The sequence below is a fragment of the Lynx canadensis genome, chromosome E1, assembly GCF_007474595.2.
Source record: "Lynx canadensis isolate LIC74 chromosome E1, mLynCan4.pri.v2, whole genome shotgun sequence".
Lineage (NCBI taxonomy): Eukaryota > Metazoa > Chordata > Mammalia > Carnivora > Felidae > Lynx > Lynx canadensis.
Window position 1 is genome coordinate 18,376,494 of NC_044316.2, and position 19,000 is coordinate 18,395,493.

At 53.7% G+C, this 19,000-nt stretch overlaps 1 protein-coding gene across 7 annotated transcripts in view; it reads right to left on the bottom strand.

Annotated features, from left to right (window-relative positions):
• Positions 1-12,690: 12,690 nt before the first annotated feature.
• The window catches only part of KSR1 (kinase suppressor of ras 1), a 162,556-nt gene continuing 156,246 nt past the window's right edge, over positions 12,691-19,000 (bottom strand). For 4 of the 7 annotated variants that reach the window (XM_030294745.1, XM_030294746.1, XM_030294751.1 and 1 more), the window contains 2 exons: positions 17,599-17,679; positions 12,691-15,701 (listed from right to left, as the gene is read on the bottom strand). In XM_030294745.1, the coding sequence (XP_030150605.1) occupies positions 15,623-15,701; positions 17,599-17,679 (160 nt within the window). In that variant the 3' untranslated portion in view covers positions 12,691-15,622. The other 3 variants (XM_030294748.1, XM_030294747.1, XM_030294750.1) reach the window with 3 other exon arrangements.

Consider the following 19,000-nt stretch of genomic DNA (forward strand, 5'->3'; position numbering starts at 1 on the left):
AAATATCTGCCTCTCCTGTGTCCCGGTTAGTCTACTCCTAGAAATTTACCTGAAAGAAATGAAAGCACATGCATGTGTTCATGACGGCTTTGCTCCTCCCAGTCCCAAACTGGAAACCACACAATGGTTCACCAACAGCAAAAAGGAAAAATGCATTCATACAATGGACAAGCCTACTGCCAAAAAAAAAAAAAAAAAAAAAAAAAAAGGGAACTACGTCAGTGAACCCCGTGGTTGAGTGCAAGAAATCAGATGTGCTGTGGGGCCCCTGGGTGGCTCGGTCGGTTGAGGGTCCGACTTGGGCTCAGGTCATGATCTCGCGGTCCGTGACTTCGAGCCCCGCGTCGGGCTCTGTGCTGACAGCTCGGAGCCTGGAGCCTGTTTCGGATTCTGTGTCTCCCTCATCTCTCTGTCCCTCCCCCACTTGCTCTCTGTCTCTCTCTCTCAAAACTAAATAAACATTAAAAAAAAAAATTAAGACTGTGCCAGGGCCCAGTCGACCTTGGCAGCTCCACGTCGCCGCGCGGTGCCTGCCACCCATTCCCAGGTGGTGAGAGGCAGCCCTTGGGAACGTTCCTTCAGAGCTCTGTTGTTCAAGGTCCTGGATGCTCGTCCGAGGTGCTCCGTTCCCTGCGTCGTAGACCAAAGGATCTGTTCAAAATAGGCGTCCGCCATCTCCCACCCATGAGGATGGCCACTATCAAAGCACCAGGAGATGACAGGTGCTGAGGCAGATGAGGAGGAAGGAGCCTGGGGCCCGGCTGGCAAGCATGTGAAATGGTGAGGCCGCTAAGGAAAAGTGCCTGACCTTAAGCGTCTGACTGCCGAGGTGTCCATTTCAAAGCCGTCCGCCTCGAGTAAAGGCATCGACAGCCAAGGGACAGCTTCTAGCTTCTAGCACCCAGGTGGCCCGCATTCATGAAGTTCCCCTTTTAGAAAGCCTTGGGGAAACCTCGACAACCCCTGAGCGAGCCTGCTTTTCCACTACTGCACCCCCATCCCCTTCCAACAACCCCCATTAGATCCCAATAAAGGCAGGACTCCACATCTGTGCTCATGCTCGCTCGCTTTCTCTCCCTACAGCCTCCCCGAGTGGCCCTCGTGTGCCGTGGACCCTCCAGGACTTGTGAGTCAGAGACCTTGGGTTTCCTAAGTTCCCTGAGGGTTGGTGCTGAGGTGCATCTTGCAGTCATTTAAGAAGCAGAAAGGCTGGTTCAGCCACCACAACCACTCTAATGGGGAAACATCTGGGGGATGCTCACCCAAGCGGTATGGGGTCAGGTGAGCGGCCAGCCATTTCTAGCCCACAGCATCACTCTATCAATAGGTTGAGACCCACGTGACACAACAGTTTGGTGGTTCCTTAAAAGCTAACCACAGGGGCGTCTGGGTGGCTCAGTCGGTTAAGAGTCTGACTTCGGCTCAGGTCACGATCTCGTGGTTTGTGGGGTTCAAGCTCCGTGTTGCACTCTGTGCTGACAGCTCGGAGCCTGAAGCCTGCTTCGGATTCTGTGTCTCCCCCTCTCTCTGTCTCTCAAAAATAAACAAACAAACAAACAAACAAAAAAACGAACCATAGAATTACCCCATGACCCAACATTAGCTTATAGCAGCATTATTTATCACAGCCAAGAAATGGGAGCAACCCAAGTGTCTATCGGTGGATAAAGGGATTAAAAATGTGTGTAAATAGGGATACCTGGGTGGCTCAGTAGGTTAAGGCATCCGACTGGCTCAAGTCATGATCTCATGCTTTGTGGGTTCCAGCCCCGCGTCGGGCTCTGTGCCGACAGCTCAGAGTCTGGAGCCTGCTTCCGATTCTGTGTCTCCCTCTCTCTGCCCCTCCCCCACTCAGGCTCCATGTCTCTCCCTCTCTCTCTCTCTCAAAAATAAATAAACATTTAAAAAAAAAAAAAAGCAAGACCTAGGGTCACCTGGGTGGTTCAGCCGGTTAAATGTTTGACCCTTGATTTTGGCTCAGGTCGTGATCACAGGGCACAGGGATAGAGCCCCGCACTGGGCTCTGTGCTGACAGCCCCTCCCCCACTCATGCACGGGCTTGTGCACCCTTTCTCTCAAAACAAAGAAAGAAAGAAAGAAAGAAAGAAAGAAAGAAAGAAAGAAAGAAAACAAATAAATAAATACAAATAATCTCAAAACAAATAAATTAAAAAAAAAAAGCAAGACCTGGAGTAGTGTATTTTTTTTTTTAATTCCAGTATAATTAACACACAGTGTTCTATTAGTTTCAGGCGTACAATATAGTGATTCAACAACCCTATACATTTCTGGGTGCTCATTTCGGTAAATGCACTCTTAAGAAAAATTTTTTAAGTGTATTTATTTTGAGAAAGACAGAGAGTGAGCAGGAGAGGGGCCGAGAGAGGGACAGAGGATCCCAAGAGGGCTCTGCGCTGACAGCTGACGGTGGAGAGCCTGACACGGGGCTCAAACTCCCGAGCTGTGGGATCATGACCTGAGCCAAAGACAGATGCTCAACCGACTGAGCCACCGGGACACCCCACAGTAAATGTACTCTTAATTCCCTTCATGGAGTGCAATATTTTTATTGGGACCTCTTGGTTAAGCTGGGACTATGTTTCCCTGAATTCCCCCAACCCCCCCCCTTTTTTTTTTTTTTGCAAGTTCTGGATGTGAAGGGGCCACAAGAGGAGTTTTACACGCAGTTTGGAAGGAGGAACTGAAATCTCACCCATACCCTTTCCACGCCCGGAAGGCTCACGCGTGTTGTTACCTGCTCGCTGTCCTGCTGGTGTGGGGCTGGCGGCTGGGCCTGCGTTCAGCACCGCTGTATCTCCTCCTTCAGCTGCTCCTAATTCTGTTCCCGGGGCACGTTTAGATGCGTGACTGGAGGGCTCATGCGTCTCTTGCCGGACGCGCTCATCACCAACGATAGAGGCATGGACGCAGTGACAGAATGGTGTGGGCTGTATCCTCATGGGTTCCACCCATTCTCTCGCGTGACAGTTCGTTCTGGCTCCACACGCCCCCCTTCACGTCCCCGTCCCCATCCTGACTGCCCGCCTTGGTGACTTCAGACTGTGCCAGCAGACAGAGAAGACCACTTTGCAAGCTCCCCCAATCACAGGTTCCTAGTAAAACACATCCTAGTCCAATTCCTGCAAGCCACATTGGAAACCGTTCTGGCAGTTTCTCACAAAGCGAAACATACCTCTTTTGTGGCCTCGAAATTCCACTCCTTGGGATTTACTCACAGTAAATAAAATCGTATGTCCGCACCGTGACCTGTGTACGGATCTTATAGCCCAAGCAGCCCTCAAAAGGCAAACAGATGAACACGTTGTCGTCACGCAACAGAATACAGTAATAAAACGGAACTACTGATAAACACATTTTAGGTAAGTCTCCAATATATTATGCCGAGGAAAAGAAGCCAGACACAAAACGTACACACCGAATGCTTCCGTTTCTCAGAAGTTCTGGACGAGACCCAACTAACCTACGAGGAAAGAGATCAAACAGTGGCTGCCACTGGGAAGGGGCAGGAGGGATCTTTCTGGGGTGATAGAAATGCTCTCTGTCTCAAGAGGATACGGACTCCTTGGGTGCGTGTACCTGTCAAAACTCACCAAGCTACATACTTCACCTTCTACACTTTCCGCTTGTGTGCAAAGTATACCTCGATTTCTAAAACACAGCTTGAGAGAGGCCCGGGGAACTCAACTCCCTGTGCAGTTCAAAATTAAAAAAAAATTTTTTTAAAGCAAACAACAGGTTTGTTGTCTGCCAGCCAGAAAGATATATATCACACTATACGTTCACTGGCTTGGATCTAAATAAATAAAACGAGTAATTTTTTTTAAAGGAAAGATATCATATACAGTATGCCCCCCTTTTCGCCATGGGATATGTCCCAGGACCCCAAAGATATGGTTGAGGTCTTAGGTCTATCAACGCCTGTATAGATAGTACTTTTTTTCCTGTACATATGTACGCATAAAGCTGAATCGATACGTTCAGCACAGTGAAAGATTACAGTAATAATAAAATAGAATTACAACAATATACTATAATAAAAGGTGAATGTGGGTCCTCTCTCTCTCAAAGTATTTTCCTGTACTCGCCCTTCTCCTTGTGACTCCAGAGGATGAAATGCCTGTGAGGGAGCTGAAGGGAGGCGAGGGACATGGCCTTAGGCTATGCCTGACCTCCTGACGACATGCCAGAATGAGGATCCTAGCTTCTGGCCCACAGTTGCCCGCGGGTAACTGAAACTGCGGATAAGGGGGCGCTACTGCATCCCCGAGAAGAGACCATGCAATACGAAGTCCCCCTCCGATGATCTTACAGCCTGGTTGAGGTCACCTCCAGGGCTGGCTGCCTCTCCGACTGCCTGGGCATTTCATGCTGTGTGGAGCACACCCTCCATCCACAGGTCCCCCCACTGCCTTGGGGAAGTCCCTCCCTCCTCCAGCTCCCCTTTTTTCCTTAGTCTCTTCTCGGTGAAGGCTCGGAGGCCGGTGAAGTCTCGGAGGCGCCAATGGGCTCTCGTGCCGGGGTTACTACAGGGCAAATGAAAGGGCGCCAGCCTTCCTTGGAGCGTCTGTAGGGCACCCAGTGTGAGTTCCACCTTCACCCCAGGCCTGACCTTCCTCCACAGGGGCTGCTGACCGAGTCACTCCTTCCCAGGAATCAAAGTTGAACGCTTATTTAGAAGGAATGGTGGGGAGGCGAGCGTGTAGGCTTAGCTTGGAAGGGGAAGGACAGAGGACCCCTTCATGAGGCAGGGGAGGGACGGTGTCAGGACAGGGTTGCAGGCTTCCCCCCCACCCCACTGCCGGCTTGGCCTCCTTCACCTCTGCCCCAGCTGAACTCTCACTGGCAGCTAAGGTCTTTGTCTTGATAAGAAGGAATCAAAACTATTGCACTTCCACTTACTGGAATTCACAGCTTTCTAAAAAACACAGGAGGGTATGGCCACTCCAGAACAATGACTCTCCTGGGAGCCCTAAAGTAAATACAGCCAGCAAGGAAGTGGGGGGGGGGGCAGGAAACATCTAGCATAGTGATACCCAGACTTTGGTGAGCCTGGAATCTCTCCCAGGGCCTGGGCTTGGGGAGTTTAGAGGTAAGTCTGGAAACCTGCATTTTCAACAGGCACCTCATGCAGATCTTGTGGGACCCTAATTACAAATCTGGGGGGCATCTTTAAGAAAATGGATACCTACGGGGCGCCTAGGTGGCTCGGTCAGTTAAGCGGCGGACACAATCTTGCGTCCGGTCTGTGAGTTCGAGCAGCCCCCCATTGGGCTCTGTGCTGACAGCTCAGAGCCTTCAGAGCCTGGAGCCTGCTTCTGATTCTGTCCCCCTCTCTCTCTGCCCCTCCCCCACCCATGCTTTGCCTCTGTCTCTGAAAAATGAATAAACCTAGGGGAAGGGGAAGTAGGGGAAGGAGGGGAAGTAGGGGAAGGAGGGGAAGGAGGGGAGGGAGGGGAAGGAGGGGAGGGAGGGAAGGAGGGGAGGGAGGGGAAGGAGGGGAGGCAGGGGAAGGAGGGGAAGGAGGGGAGGCAGGGGAAGGAGGGGAAGGAGGGGAGGCAGGGGAAGGAGGGGAAGGAGGGAGGGAGGGGAGGGAGGGGAGGCAGGGGAAGGAGGGAAGGAGGGGAGGGAGGGGAGGGAGGGGAAGGAGGGGAAGGAGGGGAGGGAGGGGAAGGAGGGGAGGGAGGGGAAGGAGGGGAGGGAGGGGAAGGAAGGGAAGGAGAGGGAGGGGAGGAAGGAGAGGGAGGGGAAGGAGGGGAGGGAGGGGAAGAAGGGAAGGAGGAGGGGAGGGAGGGGAAGGAGGGGAAGGAGGGGAGGGAGGGGAAGAAGGGAAGGAGGGGAAGGAGGAGGGGAGGGAGGGGAAGAAGGGAAGGAGGGGAAGGAGGAGGGGAGGGAGGGGAAGAAGGGAAGGAGGGGAAGGAGGAGGGGAGGGAAGGGGAACGGGATGGAAAGGAAAACCTACTTAACCAAAACAGATGACCAAACACACACATGGCCAGGGCCCTGCCCCAGTCCACGCAAGTGAGGGGCCCTGCTGGTGAGTCTACCTCTGGGCCCAGAGAGGAAAGTGAAACCCCCTTGAAGAAGTGCAGATGAGCAATTATTTACGAGCATTTACTGAGCACTTGCTGCATGCCCAGCCCTGAACTTGGCTCTGGGGACCACAGACCAAGAGGACCTCGTCCTTTCCTTCCAGTGCTTCATAGATCATTAGGGTTGGTGGGGGTACCAGTTACTAAGCGCACTACTGTGCTGTGAAAGAAGCGTGTACGGCTTTCAGTGGGGGCACAGCAGCTGAGTGAGGCCAGGCAGGTCACCTGAGCTCTGTGAGCCTCAGTTTCCTCACCTGTAAGGTGGGGCGAATCACGGCCTTCTTTCATTAGGTCGTCGGGAGGGCTGAACGAGCTAATGCTTGGAAAGCACTTAGGCTGGCGCCTGGCACACAGCGAGCGCTCCCTACGTCGTATCTATTTGTTCACATATCTTACTTGTGGGTGGTGAGGCCAGAGAGGAAGTGGCCGCGGGGCTGAGCTTGCAGAGTGCTGACATCCTTTCCACGGGCGGCAGGGCTGAGGAGTGGAACCAAGCACACTCAGAGTCCCTGTTCACACTTCCTCAGTGGGGAACCCAGGTGAGCCTCCAGACTGGCGTCCTATCAGTTCATTATCAGACACACGGTCGCCTCGGCCTTTAGTCCTCGAGTGATTAGCCTGGGACTAGTCTTAGCTCCCGATTTCCTTTAAATAAACTTAGGCTTTTCTTCTCTCTCCTTTTTTTTTTTTTTTTAAACGTTTATTTATTTTTGAGACAGAGAGAGACAGAGCATGAATGGGGGAGGGTCAGAGAGAGAGGGAGACACAGAATCCGAAACAGGCTCCAGGCTCTGAGCCGTCAGCACAGAGCCCGACGCGGGGCTCGAACTCACGGACTGCGAGATCATGACCTGAGCCGAAGTCAGCAGCTTAACCGACTGAGCCACCCAGGCGCCCCTTCTCTCTCCTTTTTAAAGTTTACTTATTTATTGAGAGAGAGAGAGAGAGAGAGAGAGAGAGAGAGAGAACAAGAGTGTGAGTGGGGGAGAGAGAGAATCCCAAGCCAGCTCCACACTGACGTGGGGCTTGAACTCATGGACCGTGAGGTCATGACCCGAGCCGAAATCAAGAGTCGAATGCTCAACCGACCGAGCCACCCAGGCGCCCCTGGATGCTTTTATTTTAAAAGCAAATTTCACGTCATCACCATAAATGGCAACCACCGCCACTTCCATAAATAAAAACTCTCGGTGGGCAAAGCGGGTGAAGGTGGTCATGCAAATTTTGGGGGGACGCAAACATTTGAATCATTGCAATGAATACCCCAAACATCATAAAATCCAGAAAAATAATATTTTTATTACTTTCCTGGCACTATAACGCCTTCTACTTTTTTGGCCGCATATTCTTTGCTTCTTTGTGTGAAGATCTGACATATTTTCCATAAAGGAAGTAGAAAGATCATTCCGTCTTTCCAACAGCCTGTTTTTTTCTCCACTGCCTGTGTACTCTGGGTACCAGGTAACATGGGACACGTTCCTTTGGCCCTCTGGCCCCGCATCTTTGTACCTGGACCCAGGGGAGTTGGCACAACAGACAGGAGGAGGGTTCCAGAAGCCATTCCTAAACTGGGACAGTCGGGAATAACTGAATCATTAACGGAGGTGGCTGTGACCCACATAAATAAATCCCACTAAACCTAGAGTGAACATATGCCCAACTCAACGACTCTCTCTTAGCCCGACCCCCGAATTGGCTTCTCCAATACCACCCGACTCAAGAGGCAGTATGATAGAGGGGACGCCGGAGGGGAAGGAGACAGTAGTGTTAATCAGTTCGCTTCATACATCTTAGCTCTCACGGGGCGACTGGATGGCTCAGGAGCTTAAGTGACCTACTCTGGATTTCGGCGCAGGTCATGTTCTCGCAGTTTGTGGGATCAAGTCTCACGCTTTGCTGTCAGCACAGAGCCTGCTTGGGACTCTCTCTCTGCCCCTCCCCTGCTCACGCTCTCTCACGCTCAAGAAGTCAACGTTTTTTTTAAAAAATACATCTTAGGTCTCTCAAATGTTGCAAACACCTCTAGTCATGGAAACCCATTGCCTAGGCAGAGAAGAGCCTTCAAGTTCAAGCTTCTCGGGGACCCCACCTCCGGATTTGGTTCCTAAACCGGCTGGGAAGACAGATGACGGCTGGGGTGCCAGCCAGTGACGCTTGCCAAAGGAAGATGAAGCCTTCCTCTGGAAGGCTTCCCTCTGCCTCCTTCCTTCTCTCCTCTCCTTTCAGGAGCAGAGTCCCTCTTCCTCGACCGTGAACGCTCCCCAGGAAAGGAGCCAGTGTTTACCGACGCCAAATTGCCATCTGCCTGGCACGGGGCCAGGGATTTTACGTCTGTCATCTCTGGCCAAGCTCCCGGCAGCCCTTGCTGTGCTGAATAATCGATGAAGAATCAGAGAAGCGCCCAGCACCACACATGACACGAACAGCCAAAGACAGGTCAGCCGGGCTCCTTGGTCTACGAACTACCCACCCCCCCTCTGCCCCCAGCGGCCCCTCCCTCCACTCTGGTGTCTGTTGAAGGGATGACCTGGGTAGCTGGCCACCAGCTCCGGGCCTGCTGAGCGGATGCCGCCGGGTTCATCTAGCCCGTGTTCTGCTTACCTACGGCTGCATAAAATTACCCGAAAACTTAGTAGCTTAAAAGAATGACAGCATTGCTCCGGCTCACAAAGCTGAACTCGAGCAGGGCCAGGTGGGGGCAGCTCATCTCTGCCCCAGAGCGGGGAGCAGAGGGTGGAAGCTGTGTCCTTTTATAACCTAGCCTCAGAGGTCACCATTTCTACCACATTCTGTCGTTGAGGCGGGTTCAAGGAGAGGGACGAGACCTCACCTCCTGATGGGGAGCAGCGATTCTGGAAGAGCTTGGGGACCAGAAATGCTTGGAAGATACAATGACTGCCACAGTCAAGAAACAAGTGCTGGGTCCCTCCTGGGACCTGGGGTGCAGGGAGCACTTGATGGGCACAGAGGAGGGAGTAATCAGAGATTTTTTTTTAAGTTTATTGAGAGAGAGAGAGAGAGAGAGAGAGAGAGAGAGAGAGAGAGAGAGAAAACGCCTGTGCACATAAAGGGGCAAAGGGAGAGGGAGAAAGAGAATCCCAAGTCGGCTCTGTGCTGTCAGCGCCGAGCCCAACGCCGGGGCTCGTCAACCACGAGATCATGACCTGAGCCGAAACCAAGAGTCAGATGCTTAACCCACTGAGACACCCAGGCGCCCCAAGATTCTTTTTTAGTTAACACTTGTTATAGCGTTGATTACATGCTAAGCAACCATTCTGGTGCCTTACATTTACTTCTCCATCAGCTTTACAAAGTAGGTGCAATTGACTATGTCTAGTCTATGTGGGAAGAAACGAAGGCACAGAGAGGTGAAGCAACTTGCTCAAGGTCACACAGCCAGAAAGTATCACAGCGGGGATTCAGCCCAGGCAGTGCCGCACCGAAGCCTGTGCCGCTAACCACCGCACCACCCGCCTCACTTCTCACATGCCCCTTCCTAGGGCTTCCGTTCATGGGACCCAACCCCTGCTGCAGGGAACATCGGCCCATGTGACTGCGTTTTGTGCCCCCAGGGGCAAGGAGAGCTCTGCCACAACCTGTCTCCTGATTTCATTTCTGATCAGTATTTTTCTGTGCCTGGGGAGTCAGAAGCCCAGAGCCTCAGGTGCTGCTATGGGTCCTGTCAACACCTTCTCACCCAGGGCTCATTCCAGAGGGGTGGCAGGGACCCGGGGCTGGAGGCTGCTCTGCTGAACAGAGAGGAACAATGAATCTGTTGTCTTTTGTAGCCGGGGACCTCTGGGGAAGAATGCAATGTGGAATGAAATGGTACTTTCCATGGAGTGGAACATCATCTTATAGGGGACCCCAGGTGTCGAAGCAAGAGCCAGAGACTTTAAGAAACAGCCAGATGTGGGGGCGCCTGGGTGGCTCAGTTGGTTAAGCATCTGACTTCGGCTCAGGTCAAGGTCTCACGGTTTGTGAGTTCGAGCCCCCATGAGGCTCTGCGCTGACAGCTCAGAGCCTGGAGCCTGCTTCAGATCCTGTGTCTCCCTCTCTCTCTGCCCCTCCCCTGCTCGCACTCTCTCTCTCTCTCTCAAAGATAGATAACAAACATTAAAAAAAAAAGTGTTTATCTTCAAATACTAGCTAAATATATCAATTACTATTCAGAAGCAGAGCTTTCAAACACTCCCCAGAATATTTTTTTTTAAGTATTTCACAAAGGAAATAAAATGTATGAAGTGGTCTCTGAATTAGAAACGGAGGGCTACTGGAAAATACACATTCCAGAAGATTACCTGACTCTTCAGGCAAGCCAACTTTACCTTTCTGATTTTTTCTTAGTCTTAATGGAAATAAATATACATTCCATATTTTAAAAAGAAAGTATTTCAGGGACGCGTGGGTGGCTCAGTCGGTTAAGTGTCTGACTCCAGCTCAGGTCACGATCTTGCGGTTCATGGGTTCGATCCCCACGTCGGGCTCTGTGCTGACAGCTCGGAGCCTGGAGCCTGCTTCGGATTCTGTGTCTCCCTCTCTCTCTGCCCCTCCCCTGCTCATGTGCTGTTTCTTTCTCTCAAAAAGAAATAAACATTAAAAAAAAAATTTCAGTGAAGTAACTGTTATTTGAACATTGTTTTACTCATCACAAAACGCTGATTTACATGAAAACACGTAAAGTCTTCATGATCCTGTGGTATGAACCTGTAGGCTTATATCAAATAAAGGTATTTTCACTGAAGACTTGGCAAAGCTAATAACATCAATTCAAGTTAATAAAAATCTCCCAATGTGACTTGGAGGGAAAAAAGGACAAATGTGGCTTATGGAGAAAGATTTAAAAAACCCAGCAGCTAAGGAAAACATGCCGGATAGGGCAGTTAGAAACAAGCCCCCCAACCGAGTCTCCAGAACTGGGACCCTCAGCTTTACCACTGGATCTTCCAGAACAAGGTCACATTTTTAATTTTCCTTGTTCCCACCCTGACCCATTCATTTCTACAGCAAATTCTTCTTGAAGGCATGCTGCCAGGCAAGGTCTCCCTGCCCATGCGGTGCTCACCTGGATGCCCCCAAGCATGACCCTCTCCCCCCTCCTCATCTACAGGCTCACCTTCTCAGCGAACAACCCCATCAATAGGAGGGCAGACGTTTGGGGAGTTACCCTGGACGCTCACCTCTCCGCCACATCCAGTCAAAGCTCAGGTCGTGATCCCCTGGCCTCTAGTTTTAGGCCCGCTTCAGTCCGTGCTATGTATCTAAGACATAAATCTAATTATAGCCCTCCCTTGCTCAAGAATCTTCAATGGCTCCCCAGGGCTGCCATGTTAAAGTCTAAACTCCTTGGCTTGGCACCTACAGGATCCCTCCAGCTCCAAACTACTCCCCTGGTTCCACTTTACAACAGCTGGAACACTCGTGATTTCCCAAGCACACCCTGTGTTCCCAGACCTCTGAGCCTTTGCAGATGCTGTTCCTACAGGGCAGAATGACCTGTTCTCGTTTATATGCACCAGACACATTACTTACCCTACAAGTCGGCTCCAAGGCCACTTCCTCCATGAAGCCTGCCGGGCAGACTGAGGGACCTCTTAACGCAAGGGCACTACCCCCTTTTTATCTGTGTTCCAGCACTCGGCGCCATCTTCCGGGCACAGGTGCTCAGCAAATGTCTGACTTGGGACGTTCCTCGGCTTTTGTGGAGAGGAAACTCTGGAGTCAAAGCCGTTGGCTGAGTCCTGGACGAGCCACCTTCCAGCTGTGTCATCTTGGGTGAGTAGTTTAACCTCTCAGGGCCTCAGTTTCCTCGGCTGAAACACCACAATTCCCACCTCGTGGTGGTGTTGTGAGGGCTAGATTAAGGGAAGAGGATATATGAAGAGTACCTCCCTGGCTCAGAGAGGCCTCACGAATACTGGCTCCTCTTAAAAAAAAATTTTTTTTAATGTTTATTCACTTTTGAGAGAGAGAGAGAGAGAGAGAGAGAAAGAGAACGAGCAAGGGAGGGGCAGAGAGGGAGTCACAGAATCCAAAGCAGGCTCCAGGCACCGAGCTGTCAGCCCAGAGACTGACGCGGGGCTCGAACTCACAGACCGCGAGACCGTGACCTGAGCTGAAGCCGGACGCTCAACCCACTGAGTCGCCCAGGCGCCTCACGCTGGCTCCTTTTTTCCTCCGCCTGTTCTTACTCCAACCTCCAAAGCACCTCTCTCCATGACCGGCCAAGAGAGGCTCCTAGAAATAAGATTCAGGTAGGAGATCACTCCGCTCCCCACCCCGCATGGCTTCCAGGAGGCACAGGCACCCTCAGCCCAGGAGACACTGAGTGGCTCTGGGTCTGCTCACGAGCTGTGACTATTGCCGGCTGGATGACTGTCCTCTGGGCATCGTGGGCTCTGACGCCATTTTGTCTCCACTCCGTCTGTCTTCAAAGTCCATGGGTAATTTCTTTCTCCGGAAGGGGCTCCCAGAGGGGGCCCAACCATCCCGGACCCCCCCTCCATCCCTATTCCCCCTCGCCATCCGAGCAGCCCCTCGCACTCATCTGGAGCTGACCCAAGTAGACACGAGCCCCAGACACCTTGGTACAATTTTATTCACAAACTCCAGACACCCAGCCTTGGCCTGGCACAAAGGATGTGCTCTTGCCAGCGGCAAAAAACTGCTAACAGCACGTTCATGAATACTAACCGTTTTAATTTAAATTAATAGCATTTCTGGAGGACAAATGCGGTTGATAGAAAATATAAAAACTTTTACTGTACAAATTTTACATCACATTCAAAAAAAAAGCAGGCGTGTGCCTGTGGCCACGGAAGACGCTGGCTTTACACACACTGATGAAATCCTGGCTAACACTGCAGCATCGTACGAGCTCCCTAAATGGCTTCACATTTGTGTTTCCACCCCGCCCCCCCCCCCCCCCCAAATCAACACAGAACCACGGCAACACAGGCTTACAGGGCGCACAGCTGCCCCCTGTGATCACAAGAAGAAAGGCCACGACGGGGCAGGATTCCAGCGCCCTGCGCGGATTTGGTGACGCGAGAGAGGTCAACATCGCTACACTGCCCTCGACTAACGGGGGGAGCTTGCTAGGATTCGGGATCTCGAGTTGGATGGGGACCCAGGGACTGCGGCTTGGGGGAATAAAGGCAGCGGGGACATGGGCCCTAGGGTTTGGGAGGGGACGTTGGGGACTGGGGGCCTGCTGTAAAGAAGGACCAAAGCTTGGGCTCCACTCTCAGACCCCGCTGGGGCCTCCGCAGCCCCCAGAGCTCTCGCCAAGAAGGCCCTCCCAGCTTCTCCGTCCCCTTCACGGCTGGCCGTGAGGGCTGAATTCACAGTATCTGCCGTCCTTCGTGTGTTTCCATGGCAGACGGGGAGAGCACACAGAAGGGCAAGCACGTGTTCCCAACCTCAATTCACAGTCACTTAAAGAGACGGAAGGAGAAGGGGACCACGTTTTTTCTCTTTTTTTTTTTTTTAAATGACAGGCAGCACAGAGGCTAGGCCAAGAGCTGGGGGGCCGTCCAGGGCCCTGAAGACGAAGGGGGTGTCCCCCAGGCCTTCGGCTCTCCTTCAGGGTTCCTGGCAAAGTGTCAATTCCTTAAGGGCAGGGACTGCGACGGCTCCCATCGCGGGTCCCTGAACTTTCATAAGACACCGTAGGTATTCGACGAAAGCTTCTTGAACTGACCTGCGGGCGTGACGCCCACGGGGGGAGGCCAAGGGATGACAGGATGAGACCAGCAGTCTCACGGAGGAGGGAAGAGCCACCTGGGGCTGACTCTAGCTGGGTGTCAGCTCCTGTCTTCCCTGACCAGGAAGGGAAAGGAGCTCGGGTCTGGGGCGCTCGTGGGGGGCGGGAGCCTGGATCCCTTGCCCGGCTGCACAGCTGCGCTCTCCAAGCGAGTGTGGGTCAGGCCGGGGGGCATCTGACCCAGAGACAGGAAGGTGGCCCTACGACTTCGAGGCCGTGGCCCACTTCCCAGGACATTGTGGCCAGACTCCAGGGGAGGCTCTGAAGATTGGGAGCTTTGCTGGGGGAGTCTAAACGAAAGGGATGGGTGGCCCACACACCTCCCCATCTTGGCTCAGAGCATGGACACAGGTTCTGGGTCTGAATCCAACCACGTCTCCACCCTCGTCACCCTTGGTCAGTTCTGGTTTGGGGCCTAACATGGCGTAACGTCCACTGAAGGCTTCTCTCCCGTTTGGAACTTTTCTCTTTAGGTGACGGCTTCTGACGAAGACAGACAGGATGCTCTCACGTCACCGACTTTCCCCAGTCAAGCCCCTCCTTCTGGCGCAAATGTACACAAGTGGCCCGGACTCGGTTCACGGAAGGCTCTGAAGACTGGGGGCCGGGTGGGTCCAGATGAAAGGCGTGGGGGGCACGGGCCTCCCGTCCCAGCTGAGAACTCAGACGCGGGCAGCGGAAGAGTCAGGAGTGGCAAGGACTTCGAAAAGGGCTGGGGGAGAAGGGGTGGGCAGTTCCGGAACCTTGGCATGACGGCTGACGGGCTCCCAAAGAGCCAGGTCACCCTGTGGCTGGGAGGGTGGGCTCAGGGACCCTACCGCCTGCCACTTCTCTCTCCCCCTACCTTCTTTCTTCTCACCAATCAAGCCTTCATGGTGTGCACAGCTGTGGGGCTGGGCCTTCGCTCTTGGCCTCTTCGCTCAGATGTGAGCCAGGGACACGGATGAGTCCCAGCTCCTTAGCGTCTGCCTTCCTGGAAGCCGCGGGAAGAAAAGCTCTCTACAGGCCGTACAAACCCTGGCTACCAACCACTGGGTCAGCCCAGATGTTATTTGGGTTTCAGCCGTCTCTACTTTTCTGGCAGGTAGGGGCTGGATCCCTGGGGCTGAATGAGAACCCCAGCTCGCTGGGAACCCCCGACCCTCATAATCCAGCTTGGTTCCTAGCCAGGGTTTCCTCTGCCAGAGGAAAAAGGGACAGTGTCCTTCCGGTAGGACAGGGGAGAACCCTACAGAGGGAGACTCCCCACGGATGGGGTTTAGGGCCAAAGCAGAGTCCAGGTCGAACCTTGTGGTCCCCATCCTACCCCGAGAACAGCCACAGTCACCGTGCTTTTCTTCCTTCTCACTGCCGACAGGGGCCTCCGGGGAGGGGGGTGGGGTCGCTTCCACCAGCCTGGCAGGTGGTGCCAGCCCACTTCTGCAGAGCACTTTTTCTTAGTACCTGTTGTAAAACAGCGAGTTCACTCCACAGAGACGTATATGTAAACGTTTGCTGCCTGTCAGGGCGGGTCTGGTTGTTGGTGATGTCACTTTAAGACAAACAGCAGGTGCAGCTCCATTGCCAGCCCGGGTGTTTCCGTGGACGAAAGGTCTGAATCGATGAGTCGCGTTCCTGGGTTGCGGCACTTGGGAGGGTGGACCGATGTCTCGGAGAGGGTTTTTGTTTTTGTTGTTGGCGGCTGTTGGGATGTTTCAGGACCGCGTTTAAGAGAGAAAGAAATCGGCAGAAAAAGTGCACAAGTTGGCTACATCTTTGGATTACTGGGCTCCAGGACGCCCAAGCCAAACCTTTCGAACCGGGGTACAACTTTGCTGCTGTTAATGCTGCAAAGAGGAACAAAAAGAAGGGTTACGGCCACGCTGGTCTCCATTAGAAGTGGGGCGGTGTTAGCTAGGTCAGTCTCAGAAGCTCCGCGGAGGACCCGGCCCCAGCAAGAAGCGAGAGTGACTGCATGCCAACAAGCCTCGGCTGAGCTGCTCCCGGCCACACGTGGCCGGGGTGCTAAGACTTGGCCACACACCCTCCCGGGGTCGGGGTGGGGGTGGGGCAGTGGGCTCGTTAGTCTCCGAGTCCTCAGCACCAGTCACTGCCGTGGCCTTGTCCGAACTACTTTCTCACCTGCAGCCCAGCAGAGCTCTGCTCCGAGCACAAGCGGGAGGAGAGAGAAACCTGTCCCCAAGTACCGAGAGGGACATCCCACACTCCTTCGGACAAGGTCCCCAGGCATCAGAGACCATGTGGGAAGCAAGCTGAAATGCAGATTCTCAGGGCCCACCTCCGGAGACCTGGGCTCAGTTGTGGGAGGGACCCCAGGAATGTGAATTTGGTAAGCGGCACAGCGAGTGCGTGTGGCCTCTCAGCCACACTCTTGATGAACGCTGACCTGGGGTCTGGTACTTTCTGTCCGCACTGGGCGGATGTAAAGGGAGTTAACATCGTGGGGACCGGGGGCAAAAGCTTCGTTCTCATCAGTGAAATCGTCTGGCGACAGCCCTCCCCCACCCCCCGCTTTGTTTTAGGACAACTTTCCTAAGCGCGCCGCTGAGGACAAAGCCCTGGCAGGCTAGTGTCTTTCACGGCAACAGGACTTTTGGTGTCCACCACCCCCCGGCCCTCCAGGGGGGCCTGGCCTTCGGCAGCTCTGAAATCCTCCCGCTCCTTGCTGGACAAGATCTTTGCGGCTCAGCAGCCAAGCCAAACCTCTCCGCTGTGCTGTGGGAGCAGTACAGCCGGCGGGAGGCCGAGGTGCTCAGGGGGGCACGAATCTCGCTGAGGTGTTAGTAGGGAGACAGCACCACCCAAACACAAACAGTGCCGCCCCACAGAAGAAGAGTTAGACAATGAAGTCCCATCCGGGAGGCAATTCTGTTAGGGGATCCTCGTGGGCAGCGGTTACTCAGGCACACATAGGCCGTGGAGAGGGGTGGGGGTCAGTTTCAAAAACAAAGCGAGAGAAGAAGTCTCGGGAGAGACGCTCGGAGCAGCAGAGATCGCATCCCCTGGGTTAGTGCCCGCATCTCAGTTTGCGCTTGAGCAGAAGTCACGGTGCCACGGGTCGATTAGGAGGAAGAAAGCCCCGAGTGCATGCAAGGCAGCCAGGCCTACAACCTACGGGAAGAAAGAGAAGAGGGGAGAACCGAGTCAGAGGCCGAGCCCACAGAGGGGCAGGGGGAGCGGCAGAGGCCTGGCCAGGGCAGGGGGCAGGGGACCCTCTTTCCCCGCAGAGGGGGAAAAAGGCATCCCCACTCCATTCCCAGCTGGGCAGCCCAGAGAGCTTGGAAAGGACCTGGCACGAAGCACCTGTCCAGAGCTCCGCTGGGACAGTCACAGAATGTTTAGACAGAGGTTGGCCAATGGGCCCACTGCCCCTCAGCCCCGGACTATCCAAAGTGACTTCCTAAAAGTTCACTGTTTTTGCTTACTGCTTTCCCTTCTTTGAAGCTCTGGCCAAAGGGCACCCTGGACTTGGGCCAATGATCTGAGATCGCTCCCACCCAGGGACGGGCCATCATCTGCCACAGTGGGTAGATGGAGGCCCTGCCACATGCTGTGGGTCTTCTCGGCCCAGCGAGAGACGCACAGGCCTGCGGGACCCTTGCCAGTGGCCGTTTCAGCGACAGGAGTATCACTTCGGTTTATGCGAACAAAACACACAAAAACGGGGAAGCCGGACACAGAGACAGAGCAGGAAGCAGGGTGCAAACAGGCAGAAAGACACACTGTTCCTCCAGAACCGGAAAGGAGTTCTTAAAGTCCAGGTGGCCGTAACGTCCTTTCCCGTAGTAGCGGCTCCGCCAGCGCCTGGGGGGGCCCCGCGGCCATTTTGCCAAGTGTGGGAACAGCGCGGTCCAGTGGGTGACGGGAGTCGGGCACCCGGTGCAGACGGGTGGAGGAGGAGCCCCAGGAATCAGGACGGCAGGGAGGGGAGGGACGACAGAAGGGGCCAGCGCATCCGCCACCCCCCGAAAATAAACAAAGCGGCAAGATGGATGGAAAAGAAAAGAGAAGATGAGAATTAGACACTGAATGTGTTGAAGAACAGATCCTGAGTGGGAAGCTCGGACTGAGACTCATGCGGGGCTGCTGGCATTCTTTCCTCCCAGGGGCTAAAACGGATGGCTTTGGGCACGGAACGACGCCCATGTGGGACTCCCGTTTCCCACCTGTGAAATGAGAAGGTGGGGCTATGTGGTCTTTAGGGAATCTGGAAGTATCTCCGGAATGCCAGACCCACCTGCTGCGGCCTTCTCTTCTGTGGCTGAGAAAACCAGCGTCCAAGATATTAAATAAGTTGCCCAAGGTCTGACAAACCAGATCCTTGAACTTTTTGCAAGTCCAGGGGAACCCCAGTCTCTTGGCCTCTGCCAGGAGAGCTCCTGCTCAAAACCCAGTTCCAGTGACCCCCCCCCCCACCACCCCGATTCTGGAGACCCTTTCTCAAGCCCCCTGGGTGGGCAGAGAGGCCCCTGCGTGTGTTCCCACAAAGGCTGTTCTCTGTCACAGCCCTTAGCGTGTTATAACCATTCCCTTCTTTATCCAATTACACTATAAACTCCTTGCTGGCCGAAACCTGGCCTTGGCCTTCAGTCTCCCCAGGTGTGTAGCAGGTACCCAGCAAAGGCTGGCTACAACCCACACCTTTAATGGCCACATTAGGTTATGGAGTCTGACTCATCTTCAGAGCAAAATATCGAAACTACTGTGTCATTCTAACAGACACAGCCCTAAACTGTCATTCCTCTAGACCGTCCCTACAAATGACCTAAATCAGCAGTTCACTGCATTTCTTCACGGACTTCTGCCTGCAACCTCTAGCAGGTCGGGCGACCCTGCCAGGCCTCCCCTCCCCTGCAGCTTGAGACCCTGTCTGGCTTGTTTTCAGATGGGAGGGGCTGGCGAACTATATTGACGCCAAATCCAGCCACTAAAAGATGTGGACCACTTTGAAGCTTTGTCCAAAACAAAAACAGAAAAACCAAGAACGTATGACAGAGACCACATGACCCACAAGCCTAAGATATTTACCAGCCGCCCTTTCTAGAACATGGACAGTACAGCTGCCACCAAACACCTGGGCAGCAGACGTGGGATCAGCTGCAGCTTCTCCAGGGGCTCAGCGACG